Raw genomic sequence first — 20,550 nt, 5'->3', positions numbered from 1 at the left:
GCCAAAGGAGGACAACAAATCCAATATGTCAGCCACCGAGGAAATCTACGATGACTTTTTTGAAAATACCGCCTTACCTGATCATTTCGAGGAGAAAAAGAATGAGATAGAATCGTTCATCAAATTCCACGAAGCAAGTCAGGAGCGCATTGTTCTTGTAACGGTGAGTGAAAGCATTTTTGATGCGTTTCCGGACTCAAGATATAATAATCGTTATCAAAGGTGGATAAATTGGTTCTACTTTCGTTTTCTAGTCTGTCTTTAACTCACTTAGTCGCTGTCACAGAAAACTACTAGCAAGTTGAAAGGCTTCTTCACGTAACCGTTAAAGTGGCTTTAAATTATTACCCATTAAATGAAGGAAGCAGAATTCGGAAATAAACAGCCTTGCCAGTTTGTCATTTTAAGGAGAGCAGGGGGATCATATGCATTTCCCTATTTGCAAGGGATGGTTGAGGATGTCATGTGTGTGCGTGTGCGTGCGTGCGTGCGTGCGTGTGTGTGTGTGTGTGTGTGGTACTGAAAGTAATTCAGGTGCAACACAAAATGTGTATTATCCTTAATGACACAGTAATGATTGCAATATTTGACTTTTCCTATTCATCTCATTAGTGTCAATGTCAGGCTTAAAACTCTGGTTATTGTCTAAAACTGGTGCTAAATATTTGTGTGTGTACATATCCACTCACTCAGCTTTGCGACTTTAAAGATGTACAATCAAATGCATTTTCTTTTTCTTTCTTCCTTTTTTTTTTTTTTTTTGTAATAGTTTAATACTCAGGTCAAGATGATTATGATCCAAAAAAGTTTGCAAATCTTTCAACCTTTTAAAAGTATGTTGAATCATAATTAGAAAAAAAAAATGTTCAGGTGCTAGAATAGCTGATGAAAAATGTGGAGCTGCGTCTTTTCCAAACATTTGTGTACAATATGAAAACAAAATGGCGGTAGTACTTAGGAGGTACACCCTTTGAAATGGTTCTGGAGTTAACACTGCTGTTTGGTATTTGACATACTGGATCCATATAGATAGGTTTGTTTGTTTGCTTTTTGCGACAGTCTGTGTGTGTGTGTGGTAATAGTAGTATTTTCATTTAACACCTTTTTCACATTTCTGTATCTTCTTACATTATGTAAAATTAGATATGAGCACGCAGGTGTGTTTTTGTGTGTTTCTTCACTTACCTGAAATGAGATGGTATGTGTTAATTGTAACACCTAGTGGTTCTTTCCCATGTTGTGATGTGTGCAGGTATTACCCACTACCAGTCACCCATGTGGTCATATATCAGGGGATGAGCTGTATTGCATGTGTTGTTCATTATTCCTTTCTGGGTTAAACTGTTTAAATGTGACTGAATGTTTGGATGCACACCATTAGTGTGTGTATGCACATGTGCAAGTTGTGTACATCTTGTGTACACATGTCCTTATGATTCTCTGTGCGTGTGTTCATGTGTTCTCTGTGCGTTTGTTCATGTGTGTGTGCACAAGTATTTGTGGCTGTGTGTGTGTGTGTGTGTGTGTGTGTGTGTGTGTGTGTGTGTGTGTGTGTGTGTGTGTAAGACAATTATGAATAAAACCCGTACCATCAACCAACCATAACAAGCCCTAAATGACTGTGCAGATATCTTCTGCAGTATTGGATAACATCTTGACATTGTCAAAAATGCATTAAAGTGAACTGTCAGGAAAACTGGGTCAGAGTGCTTTTAAACCACTTAGCACCCAGAATTAAGTGGTTTCTAGAAGTAGAAGTAGGTTCTCCACATTAGATTTCAGTATCTTCGCTGAGAGTAGGGTACATACCAGATGACAGCATTAAAACAAAAGATATGTGCATGATTTGAAAACAGAAGTGTGAGTATTGAACTATGGCACTTCTGTTACTTGCTAGCTTGTTTGTAGATATGTGGCATCTGTTTGTTTTGTTTTTATGTAAGGGAAATATATTTTTGAAATGTTGGCAAAAAAAATGGATTTTGTTAGCTGAGGAGGAATTGATGATAGTAATGCGTGTTAACTAAGTGAGTCTTTATTTTGATCCTGTTTTGCTTGTCAGTGTGTGTGTTTATCATGTGTGCACATGTGCACATGCATAAGTAATAACATGATAAAACCTGTTGTGAACTAGTCATCAGCTATATATCAGTGACGATCATCTTCAAGATGCTGCACTGGTGTAGGTTTCATGTTTTATTCCACACCAGTTACTCATTTGGTTTGATTTGATTTTCTGATTAATTAACCAAAGCCATGTTGAATGTTTCTGAAACAGTCAGGTGGGACCACAGTGCCACTGGAAAGTCGGACTGTCCGCTTCATCGATAACTTCAGCATCGGAACTAGAGGGTCGGCCTCGGCAGAGTACTTTCTGGGTCAGGGCTACCTGGTCATTTTCCTGCATAGACTGCGATCTTTAACGCCGTTCCACCGCCATGTGCAGAGCAATATTCTGGATCACCTCACTGTCTCGTGTAGTGAGAATGAGTGCACCATCACAGGTAATTTCTTCATACCTGATTCAAAGTACAGCTTTAGATGTTTGTGACAAAACTGTATATGTGTAGCTTCTAATCATTATTGTGTGTGTGTGTGTGTGTGTGTTTTGTTGTGGACATTAATTTGTAGATTTAAGATCATATAGGTCAGGAACAGTGAAATTGTCCTGTTTCTTGTGTAACAGAATTCAACGCATTTTCAACACATCAGTAAGAGCAATGACTCCTAATATTTATTTTCTCTGTTCATTAGGATTTGTAAGATTGCCTTGTTTCTTTTGTAACAGAATTCAACACATTTTCAAAGCATCAGTATGAGCAATCACTCCTAAAAGTTACTTTCTCTGTTCACAGGAATAGTAGAATTGTCCTGTTTCTTTTGTAACAAAATTCAACACATTTCAGTCCATCAGTAAGAGCAGTCACTCCTCACAGTTATTGTCTCTGTTCACAGCTTATCACCATTAGTGTTTGATTTTTTCTTCTCTGACTGCAGTCAAAAGCCAAGAACAAGAGAAGCTACTCTCTGTGCTTCAACAGTATGAGAGTGCCAAGAGCAAGCGTCGCCTTCTGTCTGTGTCCTTCACTTCACTGGGAGATTATCTCCACCTTCTGCGAGCCACCTGTCGTCTGCTAGCTCCACTTGGTAGTCGCGCCATGCTGTACCTTGCTGCTGCGGTCTCAGACTTTTACATCCCAGCTGATAAGATGGTGTGTACTGTTGTGTTTGTTGGTGGCTTGAGTCTTTAAGATCCTCATCCAATATGCTGATGTGTAGTAGTAATACATGAATGACTGCTAAATCAGATTTAGTGAAGAATTTTTATATTACTGTATTATACGTGTGTGTAGAGAGGGGAATGCCACAGACACTGAATACAATACAAATTTATTCCAGGAAGATATACTTCTGTTCAGTCTGTTTTCAGTCCTCAAATTAATTCTATTTGTATTTGTATTTCTTATTATCACAACAGATTTTTCTGTGTGAAATTCGGGCTGCTCTCCTTAGGGAGAGCGCGTCACTACACGACAGCGCCACCCATTGTTTTTTGTATTTTTTCCTGCGTGCAGTTTTATTTGTTTTTTCTATCGAAGTGGATTTTTCTACAAAATTTTGCCAGGAACAACCCTTTTGTTGCCGTGGGTTCTTTTACATGCGCTAAGTGCATGATGCACACGGGACCTCGGTTTATCGTCTCATCCGAATGACTAGCGTCCAGATCACCACTCAAGGTCTAGTGGAGGGGGAGAAAATATCGGCGGCTGAGCTGTGATTCGAACCAGCGCGCTCAGATTCTCTCGCTTCCTAGGCGGACGCGTTACCTCTAGGCCATCACTCCACTCACTTACTTCTAGGAAGTAAAATGGGATTTTTTTCTTTTCTTTTTTTTTCTTTTTAAAAAAAAATAATAATTAACTTGAGTTAAACTATGAAATTATGTGAAACTTATATATTTTTATCATTCAGTCTGGACATGAAAGTGGGTTGTAGCACTCTTATTTCAGTAACCACTGTTCAGTTTGCATCTGTAATTTTAATATGTTTGAGTTTGCCTTTTGCATGAAATGAAAGGAAAAAAAAGGTGTCATTACAAAAATTATAAATCAATATATATTCAAACTCAATCATGATTTGTGGCTGTTTTCCAGACGTAACTGTGATTTTCAGAGGACAAATGTAAATAGCGTATTTGGATTTTTTTTAACAAGTCAGTGGCAATAATGGAAAAGGTACACACACACCAGTTGTGATATCTGCATATCATCTTGATATATTAAGGATTCACTATTGTTCTGATGCATATCAGATCTACAAGAACGGTTATGAGTTATGGTCTTATCCTGATGTATGAAGACTAATTATTTTTGTGATGCATATCAGATCTACATGTATATAGGTGTGTGTGTGTGTGTGTGTGCGCGCGCGCATGTTTGTGTGTGTGTGTGTGTGTCCCACAGCCAGAGCACAAGATACAGTCTTCTGAGAAACCTCTTCAGCTTTCTCTGCAGCTGGTGCCAAAGATGCTGAAACCTCTCGTCAAAGACTGGTTGCCAGATGCTTTTGTGGTATCCTTCAAGGTGTGTGTGTGATATTTGTTGTCTCAGCATGTGTATGAAAAAAGATGAATGTCCATTTTTGTTTGCATACCTACATTTGTATAACTTGTCATATTCTTTGGTGAGTGTTTGTTGTTTTTGTTTGCATGTATACTTTTTTTTTCGTATTTCCTGATTAATATTTAGCACACTGTACAAGAAGTATGTTTTTTTGTCCATTCACTCTGTTATGTGTCTGTGATTAGAAGTCTTAGTTTTGGAAGGTAACAACTTTTTTTTCAGTAGGATTTTTTCATTACCCTTTTTGTTTTGTCTTTTATACATTAACTCTTTTTAGGACATACAAAGTGTGTAGTTCTTTTTTCCTGTTTATAGCAAACTGGTATGAGTCATTGATACTTGCATTGTAAAGCCAAATGAAATGTGAACAGATACTGTATTATCAGAGGGAAAAATTAGCTTTCAACATAAATCAAATGTTAGTCAAAGTGATCAAAAACATACAAATATTCTTTTAAGTAGAAACTGATGTACTGACAGTCTTGATCTAGTGAAAACTAAAAGAGCTGAATTTTTAAAAAAAATAAAGGATTGGAAACAAAGAGATACATTTTTGTATCAGACAATAGTCTGTGTGTTTTTCACACAGAAGAAACGGGCAAAAGAACATAATCTGAAAGCCCACATAGGGTGATGGTGCTTCGCATGTTTCAAGTTCATCCAGAAACGTGTGTATGTGTGTGTGCGCATGCATGCGTTTGCGTGTGTGTGTGAGCGAGTGTATTTTGTGGTAATATGTTTTACTTAGAATAAGTCTAGACACTCAAAAAGATTGCCTTGATATTTCCAGTATTGCAAACAGTGTTTTCTTCTTTCTTTCTTCCATTATTTATTTCTGTTTTTGATAAGAGAGACTGACCCAAATTGACTACAAAGAGTGCTCAGCATACTTCAGGCCCTCTGCAAATATTGAATGTTCTTGTTTTTTTTAAATTATTGTAATGTTAAAAGTAGCTTTCAGATTTGACAGAATGGCCTTGAGGTTTGGAGTATATCAAGTCGTATAAAGACATCTGCGTAGTCTGCAAAGTGTAACTTTTCTGAGTTGTCTCTCCATTATGGAATACACAAAGTTTTATCACACAGTTGGACAAAAAGGTGTCAAATAGAATAAAATATGTCTGTATTACCAGTTGTTCCAGAGTCACAAGGAATATTGGGATAGATATTACAACAAGGGTACAAACATAAATCAGAAATCATATACAAACACAAATACAGTAGGATTTTTTATGCACAAACATATGGTCTGAATGTGTAGGGTGAGGTGCAATTGTTCATTAAAACATTTGATTTTACTATAAACTGTTAATGGTGGTTTTGATTTGCATCAGTTTCTTTAAAAAAAAAAAAAAAAGTGTTTGTCTGAAGCCAAGTAATTTTGTGTTTGTAACGTGAGTGAAGTATTTTACACTTATGAATGTATTCTTACGTTTAATGTGTTCTATGTTGGTTCTTTGTTTGGTGAGTACGAAGACCGAATATCTGTATTAAGTATTCAATCTTATATATCCATATAAGATATATTTTGTTAAAATCAGTATGTTTGTGTGAATAATTGCAGCTGGAAACAGATAAAGCCATCCTAATCCAGAAAGCTCGCAAGTCACTGGAGCAGTATCAACATAAGGTGAGTAACAAGCAACAGGTATTTTTGAATGAACATTGGCCAGATGGGGTGGAAAGGGGAGGGGTTTGGGGGGGGGGGGGGGGGGGGAGGATTCCACATTTCTAGAATGAACACATAAAAAAGAATGTAAATCATGCTTCAGAGCATGTCTGACACTGGGGAGATTTCACTGCAAGGAAAAGTTGTTTCCCTTTGCCAGAAACCGCTACATCCATGACTAGAAGGTATGCATGTCTTGGTATGCATCCAGCAATACTAGATTTGGTTAGAATGTGCAGCAGTTCAGATTGACCCTATGAAGGTAGCCTGGGACACCCAAGATCTATGGTAAAAGCGTCTGTGGGACCCCCAAGAATTTCATCATCAGAATCCATAGAGACCCCCTAGAACTATTGTAAAAGAGCATGTGGGACTTCCAAGATTTTGGTCAACAGAATCAGTTGAGACCCCCTAGAACTATTATAACAAAGTCTGTGGGACCCCCAGGATTTTCATCATCAGAATCCATAGAGACCCCTTAGAACTATTGTAAAAGAGTATGTGGGACTTACAAGATTTTTGTCAACAGAATCAATTAAGACCCCCTAGAACTATTATAACAAAGTCTGTGGGACCCCCAAGATTTTCATTATCAGAATCTATGGAGAATCCATGGAAACCCCCTAGAACTATTATAACAAAGTCTGTGGGACTGCCAATATTTTCATCATCCGAATCCACAGGCTGTAAGTTGGCTGGCCTGTAACCTGACAATGGTTTTAATCAGAGCAAAAGCTTGTGCTAACCACAAGTGTTGTTGTTTTTACGTTCGTTTATTCATTAAAACATTCAATAGATAAGATGTTTAGTTTTTGAGTGGTTCGTGCAGTGTGTTTTGTCGAGATTTGATTCCTGTTTTACTTTAGTGTCCAATTCGAAACATGCAGCGGACTTCTTTGATGCCTTTCAGTTACTATCACGTATTCTCTCTCTTTGATTGACCTTTCTGTCAGTTTTTCCATGTCCATTTCAGCTCTTTTCCCATGTTGTAAAGAAACTGAGAGGAAAAGAAAAGTGTGCTTTATTTTCTGTTAGAAAAAAAATCTACAGCATGTTGAAAAGTTGTATTCCTTCAAATGTTTGGGCTAGTACTTTTTATAAACTTGAACCTGACCTTGCAACGAACAATGCATAACTAATCCATGCCCCCTTTTTTTCACTAGCAATTAAAAATGCAGAAATTTTTCAGTGTTGCTTTTCAGTCAGTCAGTCATACTGTTTATAACATGGTCAGCCATGAAACCAGAATGTCACCCCAGTGCACTTTTTCTTGTTTAACTTTTGAATTGCTAAATAGATTGATAAGTAACTGAACAGATGGATAATGATGGAAAGAACAAGAACAGAACAACAGATGGACGGATGTATAAATGGATGAGTGAAAGAAAGAAAGATGAAAGAAATCTGATGGAAATTATGTAAAGAAGGCTTTGAAGTTCAAGGTGAAAGAATAAGAGGTGGAAGCAACAAAGACAGGCAGTAACTGGATGGAGGGATGGATGAATGAAGGAGTGAAAGAAATAAGAAAGGCACAAGAATAATTTTTCAACCAAATCAAGATAAAAAACAAAACAAAAAAACTTTCAATTTCTAGGTGGTTGTGGCGAATGTTCTGGACACCCGCAAAATGGAGGTTGTGCTGGTTACCATGGAAACAGAGCAGACGATTCGCCTGTCGGCTGAGGAAGCCTCAAGTGGCAAGGAAATTGAGGAAACGCTGATTAAGACTCTGATGGCACTCCACGACAAATTTTGTCACCTGTCCCAGCAGTCTTGATGGGCCAGAAAAAAAGGGAAAAAAATAAATCAAATAAAAAAAGATGAGAAAACAACAACAAAACATTTAAAGGTGGAATGGGAAAAATGGACAAGAAATTTACCTGGAAATAGATGTATGATTTTTGTTGGTTTTTGATACCTGTGATTGTGTGTTTATGCAAGATACTGGTAAGGCCGGAGGCAAATGTTTGAACATATCCTTGTGTTCAAGATTATGTTTTGCTGAATGAAATGGCAAAACCTTCTGATTCTGTCTGCACGATTCTCTCATCCTTTATTAAATCACTTTGCTGGAGAGAGGAAAGCAACCAAACATGCACAAACACACACACACATATACTCAAGACACTCACACACACTTAAACATATAAAGCACACTCTTTTTTTTAGATAATTAACATTATTATTATTTATTACAGTGCAGTCACTCAAAAACATAATTATATGAAGATAATTATGCATTGCCATTATTGATGTTTAGTTTATTTTTGTGGAGAGGTGAGGGGAGTGTGGGGGTGATTATGTGGGTGTGGGTATGGGTGTGAGAAGTAACCATGAAAATGGTGTCTGTTCAGTTCAGTTAAGATTACTCAAGGAGATGTCACTACATTCAGACAAACCCATATACGCCACACCACATTTGCCAAGCAGATGCCTGACTAGCAGTGTAACCCAATGCACTTAGACAGGCCTTGGTGTCTGCTGTAATACAGTTGTTGGTTGTGATGGCAGAAGAGGATAAGAAGGCTAAGTGACTCTTAGCGATGATAATTATGTTTGAAGATCTTCTTACTTATCTGTTCATATGATTGCAGAGTGACAGTCAGTGATGATTATGATGTCAGAAGAACATTTTCTTACTTATCTATTGATATGATGGCAAAGTGACTATCAGAGGTGATAATGATATAAGCAGATTTTTTTTTACTCATCTATTCGTTTGCTTTTCTTTTTCTTTTTAAAAAAAATTATATTTGAGTTCTTCTCACTTTGTACTCATGATTATATACATGTAATGCATGTTGGTAAAAGAGGGCAATTAGTGATGATAATGATGTAAATTTTTTTTATGTTGCTTGGGAAAATGTGTTTTGTAGTAAAATTAAAAATTACAATAACAAATGACCTGATGTTATAAACTTGAAACTTGAAAGGAAGTCTTTCTTCTTTCACTTTTTTTATGTGACTTTGACTGGACTTTGGCTAATTGTCACAGAGATCGACGATTTGATTAAGATATGAATATTATTATACATTTTTGAATGACAAGCAGTGTTGTTGTATTTTTGTTTTGTTATTGATTGTTTATGTACATCATTAAATTAATAATGGTATTTGAATTATAATGTGTGTGTATGTGTGTGAGTGTGTGTGTGTGTGAACAATTTTTTTGTTGATTTTTCACAGTGTTTACAGTGTTTTTGTGTGTCCAGACAGGCTTGATTCATTTGGACAGTTGAGAAAGCTGTATAGTATCACGTTATCAGTTTTCATGTGACATAGGAGGAGGAAAGGACAAACACACAGTCACGCACACACACACTCACATGCACACAGACATTCACCGAAGCACATGCACGCACATGTGCACATGCACACACATACACATTCCTTTTCTCTGAACAATTATGACTGTCTGAGGGACCAGTGTGAAAGAGATTGCTTGTCTGGGTTAGGGCTGCATGCTGTTGATTCTATGGTCCAAACACCTTAATGAAATCCTATCAAGGGAGTGGTGGTTACTGGAAACACACATTAATTCCAAAGATACTTGCTCTGTCTTCTTTAATTTGAAATCTTGATTGTTTGTGGAAATTAGTGTTTTTTGTCTATTTAAAAAATCAGAATGTTGATTCTGTTTGTCTGCTTATACCAAATGACTGTGCGGTTAAATATTGTTTTAGTTTCAACCTTTGTGTGCTGATTTTTTTCTGGGTTCCGGTGTGTGTGTGTGTGTGTCTGTCTGTGTGGATAGATAGTCAGAAAGATACATATGTGGGCAGTGTTTTGAGAGAGAGAGAGAGACAGAAAGAGAAAGAGTGTGTGTATGTGTGTCTTCAGATTGTTTTTGCCCAGTTAAGATATATTCATCAGAGTCATCAAAGATGTTATGTGGTGGCAATCAGTTTCCTGGGTGCACTTTTTTCTTCCGTTTAGTTTGTATGTTCTGATATTGCAAAACTAAACTGTACAATTTAATCATTTTGCGAAATATGTTCATAATTTCTCAGTTCAGTAAGTACATCATCATCATAAGTTATGGCATATGTTAGGATTAAATAATGTTTGATATTGCATCAAAAGTGTCTTGTGAGAATCTTCACACACTTGGAAGGTCATGTGAAATGATAGAAATAGCATACTGGCTATAAAAAGACAGTTTGTATTATCATGTAAACATTGCTTTTATTGTCACATTTCTAACATAATGTGATGATGAAAAGTGTTGAAGCTATATATATATATATATATATATATATATATATATATATATATATATATATATATATATGGTGAAGTGGTTAGTGTCATGGAATGACTGCTGGGAGAACGCAGGTTCGATTCCCAGCAAAGGTGGATTTTTTTGGCCTGTGGCTATCTCTTACCCTGAGTTGAGTTTGCTATGGGCTTGAATGGGATGACTTAGACCTCATGGTTGAGTATCATCCACTTCATGGATGTGCTTTTGGGTGTGTTGCTTTAATTTCCTGACCAACATTGCATGTGTTTTATCTCTTTGGCCTGGTTGACGCTGGGATATCATAATGACAGGCGGCGCAGAGTACAGCCTTGTCACATCATCCCATACCTAAATGGACCTTCTTAGCAGCATCGTCACCATCATTTTCGTCATCATCCTGCTCCTTGTTCATCAATATAAAATAAAAAAAAATTCCCATGCCCTGCTCTCATGGTGACCTCAGTTTCGATTTTGCAATGTTGTTTGTGTCGCAATAGCATGCGAGGATTTTCTTAGTAGGACGTGTAGGTCTTACTCTGGGGTAGAATGCCATTTCTGTCTGACTCAGTAACTAACCATTAATGTCATCATGTGGGGGTTGTTTGTGTCCAAAGTTTCAGCTGGTCATTCAGGACGCAAAGGCTTTTTTGAACACCATTATGCTCGCTACATGCAGGTTCCTCCATCTGCATTGTGTGTTTGGTAGTTAACATTGGGTGGATCTCCGTGTGATTCTGCACCGGCTGTATAAAGATCCAAGGGATTACACGTGTAATTGGTACATTACTGAAATATGTTCTGCGATAAAAACTTCAGTTGTGTACTATTTTACAACCCCACTTCCAGCAGCATGCGCACGACTTTCTATACAGTTTTTACATTTGCACAAATAATCGATTATACGCGAGTATAAAACATCGCATTCAATTCAGTTAAATTATAATATTTGCAACCTGCATTCACGCCATCACCGTCCCCTCGCCCCCCGACAATGTTTAGGATCAGGTTAGTGTCAACGTGTTTGTTTATGTTTTTTAATAAAAAAATTTATTATTAATAAAAACCAGACAAAACTAATTTCGATAAAAAGAGTAAATGTTGTGCTTGCGTGGACTACGTCACACACACTCACCCCACAAGTTAAGAAATAGACTTAGTATGACGAACAATTGATAAACTCAAAAAAAAATGTCGATATGTCAGACAACATTCAATCAAATAAAAGTCGATTCTGAGTAAATAGTTGAGTAATGAGCTACACAACACACAGTCACACAGCCGCACGAGATTGGACGCATGTGCCCCGTATCGTTTACAACATTTATCAGACAATGCACAACTTCACAAACGTAACATTAAGATACATTAAATCCATTAAATCACAAGCACGTACACACAAAGTAACGCCGGCTTGCCTGTGCTCAGCCACACAGTCCCACGCAAAGTGTCTGCGCCCAAGCATTCGCCGACCGTTGAGTTCAGGTGGTGCTGGGGGTGGGGGGGTGGGGGAGTTATAGTGTCACAGTCCTATGAGTGATATGAGTGTATTGCATGCTTTGATTGTGTGCGCGAATAGCTGCAGGAATGAATGAGCTTATGTAACGAGATGTTCTTGCGCGTGGAGCTATGAACCTGCCACTTCTGTCCGATCGTCGACAACTATAATGTCATCATGTGGTGGGTGTGTTTCGTCTGTCAAAATTGTTTTCAGTCTGTCCGTCAGTTTTCTATTGTAGATGTCGCTAAAAGTGTCTTGTTTTTTTACCCACCACTCCACCCGCTTTCCTAATGACTTTTCCCTCCCAACCTGCATTTGTAGTGTTTGGTCAAGTTTCCCGGGGTCAGCCCGATACTCCCCCGTGTCGATTCTTCCCCGGCTCGTTAATCCCTCTCAAAAAGATCCAAAAGCAAGCAAATACACATGTAATTATACAGTTGTGACTGATAATATGTTTTCTGCTTGATCAAAGATGTGTTGTGGAATGATCAATGTGTTGTGTGTTCTATTCTTACAACCGTCCGACTTCAGAGTTGAGCAGCAGTGCACGACGTGTGTTGGGGCCGGGGTATACCAGTTTTCTTTACATTTCGTGCAAAGATAAAACGATATTACCGTGAGTATATATTGTAACCTATTTTTGGTGGTTTTCGCGACTTCATTTTCAGGGTTAGTTTACTCATTTTTGACTCGGTGCCGATTCAGTCGCCAAACTACCGTGCCGCCGTCTTGCTCTTTCCCCGGCGACAAGTGTCGGTTCGGGTTCATCAGTGTTACAGTATGGGTCATTTCGCGTCGTATTATATCTATTTCTTGTTTGGAAGCGTCGATCACACGCAGTGTGACATTTCTCATTATGCCTCTAATGCAAAACACACTGACGAAAACTAAGAATTCAGGGCGCAAAAACAGGACGTAAATCGGCTTTGTGCTAATAAATTTGATCAGTTGGTACTAATCGTTTCGTTACACTTATCCTTCAGTCCGCCCAAAACGTTACACACTGTAAAAGACTTCCACGGTCACTGACGAACACGAATGTGACGTAAAATGCGGTTACCGAAAAAAAAATGTGACGTTATTCCGTTCCCGACAAGCTTCAAAACCCCCTGGGTCTCATGAATATGGACAAAGTCGACTCTGACGTAAATCAGTTGAGGTAATGATGTTCTTACGTTTTCAACAGGACGGGTGCACTCAGCTCGCTGCGAGTTATGTGCCGGTTAGCCCACGTCATGCCCTTTGATCGTTTTAGTTCTGTGAGAACTGACTGTCTACCAGACAAGTGGCACAACTTTCACCCCAGAGACGATCGAACAGGACAATCAAACATTAATTTTGTGCGTCAGTGTGGGACATGTCACGCCCAAGTTATCAGTCCCGGTTTCGCAAACCATTTCACATAGGCGGCATGCTGTGGGTGTTGTATGGATCGAGTAAAACAAAAAAGAAGCAAAAACAAATAAGCAAATGTATATATATATATTAAATAAATAAATAAATAAATAAAATAAATTAATAAAATAAAAATAAAAGAAATAAAAATTAAAAAAAAAAAACAACAACACCTTTTAAGCGAGGTTCCTACTCTGATCACATCAAAAGAAAATCTGTAGAAGTAACGTTTTCAGTCTCATTAGTGGACAGTTAAAGTGATGTGCATGGCGGCGAGAGTCGACATGACTGTATCTATACAAGCACATACGCAGAAGAGAAGGATCTTTAACAGGCGGGATACTGACCACAACAGGACCAAACCTCGACCCCATGATACCACCCTTCACGGAACAGACCACAGCCATGAACAACTTGACCTTAAGGGCGAAATGCCAATAGGTCGTTCAGCTCACCCCTATAGGCCTACTGACCGTACCACGACTGAACCATGGGACTCGCTGTACCGGGATGATGCAAGACCTGAATGACCCAATACATCTATGATCTTCTTTATTCACAGTTGAAGAGCAAATGGACAAAGAGGGAATAAGGCAAAGGGCAAAGCTGTACACAAATATTTCGGGTTTTGACCTCTCAAGAAATATTATGACTCTTAATGCGAGCAAGTTTCACGCACACACACATGTATCATTTCATCTGAAGTTTTCGTGTGTTTGATATATATGTAACCCCCCCAACCCCCTCCTCCCCACGTATGCGTGACTTTTGGAGAAGATGTTTATCACGTGCAACTATTGGTTTGTCACATTCGTGTTTAAATTACATCGACGGACACCCCTATCGGAAGATATGGTCGACTACCGGAATACCCATATCAGGAAACTGGAATGAGATCATTATCAAATACTTAACTGACACCATCAGAACATGTCGTTCTAGTGGTGTCAGTTAAGTCAGATGAGATGTGTAACTTGACGAAAATTACAGTGTTTGTGCTGGGTGTCTGTGATTCGAACCCACAACATAAAAATTATGAATGTGAGCTCATGGTTTACTGTGGGAATGCTTCTCATTTTCGCACACTGAATATGTCGTATCCCAAGCAGTGTTTGGTGGTAATGGAAACTCTTACATATTTCTACCCATAGGCATGCACGATCTGTGACAATGATGATGATCACAGCGATGACCCATGGAAGAGGAGCACACACAACACACAGATACACACTGTTCGCGAACGCACACACACATATGCGCGCGCTCACACACACACACACACACACACACACACACACACTCTCTCTCTCTCTCTAGCTATATGGGGAAAAAAGAAGAGAGAAACAAACTTGCATGCATCGTCCTTTTCACAACATTCACACACACACACACACACACACACACACACACACACATGATCTTATGTGCAAGCGCGCGTGTGTGTGCGTGCGTGTTTGTGCCGTGAAATCCATCATCAACACCATTATCAAAACCATCACCCCGTGAATAATAAAGATCAGTAATAGAATACTGGTGGTAACATGACGCCTTTAGAAATCACAGCATTACACTTAAAATGATAAGGACTTCATTAACCACATCAGAATGGGCAGCACTGAAAGACAAGATCCTCCAACTTTAAACACACACACACACACACACACACACACATATCGGCTATAAAAATAATACACTACTACAACTGATGATGATGATGATGACGGTATTTTTCACAAACCTGATTAGATTATTATTATCGTCAGCGATGTGTCAGTTTCATCATGATATATTATTTTAATAGCAACAACAACAAAAGAAAAACAAGCCAGTCGTTCTGGTGACCAAAAGGGGCTCTAAAACCGCAGACAAGTCAGTCACGTGACTGGGACGCGCGTGTCAACCAGGAAGAATGTAGGCCAACAGAGTTTGGTGCGGTAAAACAACACATGCGTCAAATCACACTTTTGTCTTTTATGAGACAGAGAGAGGAGAGAGAGGGGAAGGGAGAGGTGGGGGAGGGGGTTACAAAAAAAGAACAGTGGACTGGAATTGTCGTTGTGCTGTTTCTTTAACCGGACGACACGCGGGTCTATTTTATAATCCATTGGTGATTACGGACTTTTTTTTTTTCTCTCTCCCCCCCCCCCCCCCCCATTACGAATGTATTCAAGAGACAACTTGGTCATTAGGAAATCCGCATCAGTCTGAGTTGGCCATAATTGTTCCTGCTTCGCTCGCTGCTCGCCGTGTTCCCAGCACTGGAGGTAAGAACAACTGACAGATCGATCGATGTGCTCGGTCTTCAGTTCAAGTTTCGGGACTCCGTGGAAATCGAACATTCTGAATAGGGTAAGTGTCAGTAATTAAGTCTGCTGTTTCAATAATTGTAGAATAATTGTAGAATAGAAAGTGATTGTAAAGAGAGAGAGAGAGAGAGAGAGAGAGAGAGAGTTTCTTTGGTTTCAGTAACTTCTATTAGTGTCAGATTTAACTTGGGAGGGGTCGGGGATCGAGCGGCACCGCCGGATGTGAATACGGTCGAATGAAAATAAAGGGGCAGTCATGAGAAAAAAAAAAAAAAAAAAAAAAAAAAACAAAAAAACAAGAAAGAAGGAAAAAAAAAGAAAGAAAGAAAAAAAAAGAACAAGAAAAAAAAAAGAGAAGAAATGTCCAGCTTGACTCAACGGATACAGTAAATATTCAGAAGTTTTTAGGTTGGGGTCGGGGGGTGGCGGTTGGGTTGCGAAAACAATTTCTCAGCCGAACAGTAGGTGTAGTCATATACCTACAACACACACACACACACACACACACATGGCGAGGCGGGTTGAGAGTGAGGTGTGTGGGAAGGGGCGGATGTGGAACAATCTAATTTTCCTTCAGAACTATCATGTTGTCACTTGAGTACGGTATTCCTCTTTCTTTCTCTTTCTCGGGGGGGGGGGGCAGAGAGGGATGTGGAACGTGGACTCGAGTGAACAAATAAGAAATGTCCGGATGGATCACTTTCCCGAATGTCCGGGAAGCATTTGTCCGGGGGATTATTTATCTCATGAGCATTTTGTAAAGTGAGCAGTTTTCTACGTTGGCTACTGACCCATCAACGCCGGAACAGTTCGTGCAGTCCGTGCATGGTGACCAAAAATGAATCAAGATTTAATTGCAGCCGGCAGCAAATTACGTTGGAAATTGTTTATTAGCATTGTTTTGGATTAGTTCTGATTGAGTCTATATGTAGCACTGATGAAAATTATTGTAGACTTATGAGCTGTCGGGGGACTATAGTTTCCCGGATTTGGATATATAAGCCAGTCAGTTCAAGTTTTGCTGTGTTGTACCTTTCAAGCCTGCATTCCGTTAGTTTGGCTTTGCCCAATTTTACGACGCGGGCAGCATAACACGGTGCCACGAAGAAATGTTAAAAAAAAAAAAAAAGGTTGGGTATCAAGACCAAATGGTGACTGAAATTCAAAACACAAATTGATCCAAGGAACCGACTCAGCACGGGCAGAGTGAGTGTCTGGACTCAAAGATTCATGGAACTACAGCCGACTGGGCCCCAGCGAAGCACCCCATTAAGTCTAAGTCAAAGAGGTGTTGGTGAGCACATTAGAAGAATCGTTATTTTCCATTGTACTTGTAAGAAAGCAGAAAACATGCAGGCAAGTGAGCCGCAACCCATTATTCAATCGCGACTGAGACTCCAGTAAGATCGCTTCAATTATTTCAGCATTACGGGACTGTCAGCTTGTGTAGTCAGTCATTATAAGAAGATGAAGAATGACAGTTTGGGTAAATCTAAAATTTAAGGATAATATCCACATTTCGTCTCCTGTACTTTAACGTTTAAGACAGAAACAGTTGTAAATCGGTAATTATATACTCTACATTTTTTCACCCCCACTCATTGACTGGTCATCTTTTACTTTTCTTGGCAGGGGAAGAAGTGTATATACACTTATATAATATTACAATGTTATTTAAAAAGAAATTATAATAATCCGTCTTTGGAACGAAACTGAATGGAAACTGAAGAAATGTGGATATTGCCAGCTGAAGTTTAATTATGTTACAAAATGGATCATCAACTTTGACACTGGCTGGCAGCTCAAGTTTTTACAGACAATTATTCTTAGAACCATGAATAGTGATAAGGTGCCATTAGAACATAAAATCTTCAAAGTGTCAACATTAGTGTTCAAAGATCACAATTGCAACAGTGCGATTAAAATGTTCTGTTGCAGGTTAATCTCATTTGTTGTGTCCACCCCCCACCCCCACCCATATTGTATGTGTTAAGTGGATGTTACATATGAATCTTGAAGGCCTTGCTGGGTTGGTTTTTGTTTGTTTGTTTTGTTTTGTTTTGTTTGTTTTTTTCCTGTTCTGTTCTCTTGTGTTATGTAATTATAAACAGTTTAAGTTTTGAAGAGGTGTCAAAGTGCAAGGACTGATCCTTATATGCTTCAACCCATCTACTTTTACTGCCAAGTTTTTGTGTGAAAAACAAATCCCAGTGCCAAATATTTTAGATTCAATGTTTCCAGTTACATGATTAAGTTCATGTCAGAACAGTATAGTGGACCTGTTCACTTCAAAGTTGGTCAAATGGGGAAGGTAAGTCAATTTCTTGTTGCACTGGAAATTTTGCTGTAGCTGTCAAGCTTTAATTGTTACAATATGAAAAATAGTCATTTAAACATGACCCCTCGATATCAGCTGAATTCGCTTATGGCACTGAAGTTTTCACTAATTTCAATCAACTAAAGTCTAAAGTTGTCTATGGCATTGGCAGCAAAAGAGTTTTTTTCTCCCCCAAATGCAGGTGCCTGACCAACACTTAAACCCAGCACACTGGTCATGGCCTTGAGAGCCTACCAACATTATCTGTAAAACCCTAGTCCCTCATAAGCAGTAGCACTTTAATATAAAGAAGGTAGATTTCTACTGGAGAAAAATATTTGATTTATGAAAAGCAAATCTTAAGAGTCTGATATACAGTATTTTGGCTCCATGAGAATGATAATAGTGACCACATCATTGCATTTCACTTTTCTTGCTCTACTTTGTTGTAATGGGAAAACATATACAGCACTGCTCACATAATTCAGAAACACTTGCATTGATTTTTGGAAAAGAAATAAACATGTAATACGATGAAGCATGCAACTGTTGTCAATGTATTGATCGATTGTTTCATTTATTCACTTGTTTATTTTGTCTGTTTTCCAGTCATATTCAGAGCCTGAGGCACATGCAGAACTCAAATCATGAGGCGCAACGAATTTGAGATGACTTCTCTGGGAGGAGGTGATGGTCTGAAGCGGGTAGGTTTTGTAGAGAATACCATGGAGGGGAGGGAAGGGCAAGAGAGAGAAAGAGAGAGAGATAGAGAGAGAGAGAGAGAGAGAGAGAGAGAGAGAGAGAGGCAGGTATAACATTGTGTGCAACAAGATTGCTGAAAACCAGCAGGTTTTGTTTCATTTTCTTAAATGTAACATTCACTGGTGTGTGTTTTCGTTCCTTGTATTAAAGATGATGGTGACATGAGGCTTTGTGCTTGGCTCAGCTCACATGAAACTGCTAAACAGACCCAGTTTGAAATAACATTTCCAGCTCCAACAGAGCCCCAGAGAAAGTGGGGCCCTTTAAGGCAGTGAACAGTATAAAGTTTAGATACCAAAAAAAATCACAAAAAAACCCCATTCCCACCAGACTACTGTTGGTAGGTGGACCTAAAACATAACATAAAAAAATAGAGATGTATGGAGATCAGTTAAGACGTATGATGTTCTTTTCTATTGTGATTTAAGTGGAATGATGAGCGCCCAATGGCAGCCATCATTTGGCTCTACCCAGGTAGGCAGTCTGTTGTGCAAATGACCCCGAGTTTCTAAAGTGCTTAGAACTTGGTCTCTGACCAAGAATAAGTTATGTACAAGTATCCATATCATTCATACATTCATTAAGTTAAATTGGAATCAAACTCTTTTCTGATGTTGACTGACCACATTTTATTCCTGATTATCAGCTTAGTGAATGCACCACTCATAGTGCAACATCAAAAAGAGTGTGTGTGTGCATGTTTATTACTGTCAGATGTCATGAATCTGTGTGTGAACCAGCATGGTGGTGTTGAGGGTTCGGGACCAGGGCTTCCCAGTGCAGACGGTGGGAAACATGTAACTCTCTCTGACAGCCAGCGACAGCATGCAGAGACACAGCAGGATCACACCTATGGTTCAGTCTGCTTTCGAGGCTTCGGCTGCCTTCCACGAGATGCAGAGGTATGCATATGATAGCAGTGATAATAATACTAGATAGTGCTTATATGGCTCAAACTCCCCATGTGATGGGCTCAAAGCGCCATACATGAAACAACACATATACAATGGTGCATAATAAAATACCTGTGCACATGAAAAAAAAACGTGTGTCTGTCTATACACAAGACAGTACTATATATTGCAGGTATGAACAATCATTCATACACACACACACATACACAAACATACACAAGACAAAAACACCCTACACATGCACACCCGCACGCACACACACACCCGCACGCACAAACATCCACCCACAGACATGCACACTACATGATGACTTCAGTAAAGGGCAAAGTTGGGTGGGTAGGAGGAGGAAGAATGTAGACAATTAGCTGTGCTTCACCACACCAAAAAGCCTATTTCGTCTTCAGTTTAACGTCTTTCCACTTGAAGTGATATTATATAAAAGGCCTATTTGAATAGATGGGTTTGTCTTAAAGAGGATAGTGTTGGTAAGTGACAGAGATCCAGAGGAAGAGAAATCCAGATGCAGAGAACGAAAGATCTACATTATAAAGAAAAAGGAAAAGGAAAACAAAACAACCACTCTCTCCAAAAATCATCCAACCAACTCCCACCTTGCGTTTTAAAAAAATATTTTTTTGATCTAGATTCAAATTCAGATTGTCAGCACCAGAGACAACCCCAGTTTGACTACCGCAATCAGTATATTTATTCTAAGACTGCTATTACCCAGAAGCCCTTGTGTTCAATATAGGAAGTTTATCCGGACTTTATGGACATCAGTTTAAGACTGAGTAATAATGTTTATAATTAAAAATGCAAGTGTATTT

General features: G+C 38.8%; 2 protein-coding genes across 2 annotated transcripts in view; both read left to right on the top strand.

The window, feature by feature from the left end:
- LOC143290200 (phosphopantothenate--cysteine ligase-like) lies at nucleotides 1-9,980 on the top strand. Its single transcript, XM_076599520.1, has 6 exons — nucleotides 1-163; nucleotides 2,279-2,504; nucleotides 2,998-3,212; nucleotides 4,464-4,583; nucleotides 6,187-6,252; nucleotides 7,886-9,980. Exons 1-6 carry the CDS (start codon nucleotides 26-28, stop codon nucleotides 8,066-8,068), a joined length of 948 nt encoding a protein of 315 aa, XP_076455635.1. The 5' UTR covers nucleotides 1-25; the 3' UTR covers nucleotides 8,069-9,980.
- A 9,580-nt stretch (nucleotides 9,981-19,560) lies between these two features.
- Nucleotides 19,561-20,550, top strand: part of LOC143290199 (transient receptor potential cation channel subfamily M member 2-like) — a 66,809-nt gene continuing 65,819 nt past the window's right edge. Inside the window, exon 1 of the mRNA XM_076599519.1 lies at nucleotides 19,561-19,711. The gene's annotated coding sequence lies outside the window, so the exon portion shown is untranslated. The remainder of the gene's footprint in view (nucleotides 19,712-20,550) is intronic.

Source organism: Babylonia areolata, chromosome 15, assembly GCF_041734735.1.
Source record: "Babylonia areolata isolate BAREFJ2019XMU chromosome 15, ASM4173473v1, whole genome shotgun sequence".
NCBI classification, from domain to species: Eukaryota; Metazoa; Mollusca; class Gastropoda; order Neogastropoda; family Buccinidae; genus Babylonia; species Babylonia areolata.
The sequence above is the reverse complement of the archived record's forward strand: the minus strand, read 5'-3'. Positions and strand labels throughout refer to the sequence as shown.

What these genes read in the sequence shown, in the direction of transcription:
- LOC143290200 (XM_076599520.1), top strand. Translation starts at nt 26, where the DNA reads ATGTCAGCCACCGAGGAAATCTACGATGACTTTTTTGAAAATACCGCC. An exon ending in AGCGCATTGTTCTTGTAACG is followed by an intron (nt 164 to 2,278) that starts GTGAGTGAAAGC and finishes TTTCTGAAACAG; the next exon opens with TCAGGTGGGACCACAGTGCC. An exon ending in TGGAGCAGTATCAACATAAG is followed by an intron (nt 6,253 to 7,885) that starts GTGAGTAACAAG and finishes TTCAATTTCTAG; the next exon opens with GTGGTTGTGGCGAATGTTCT.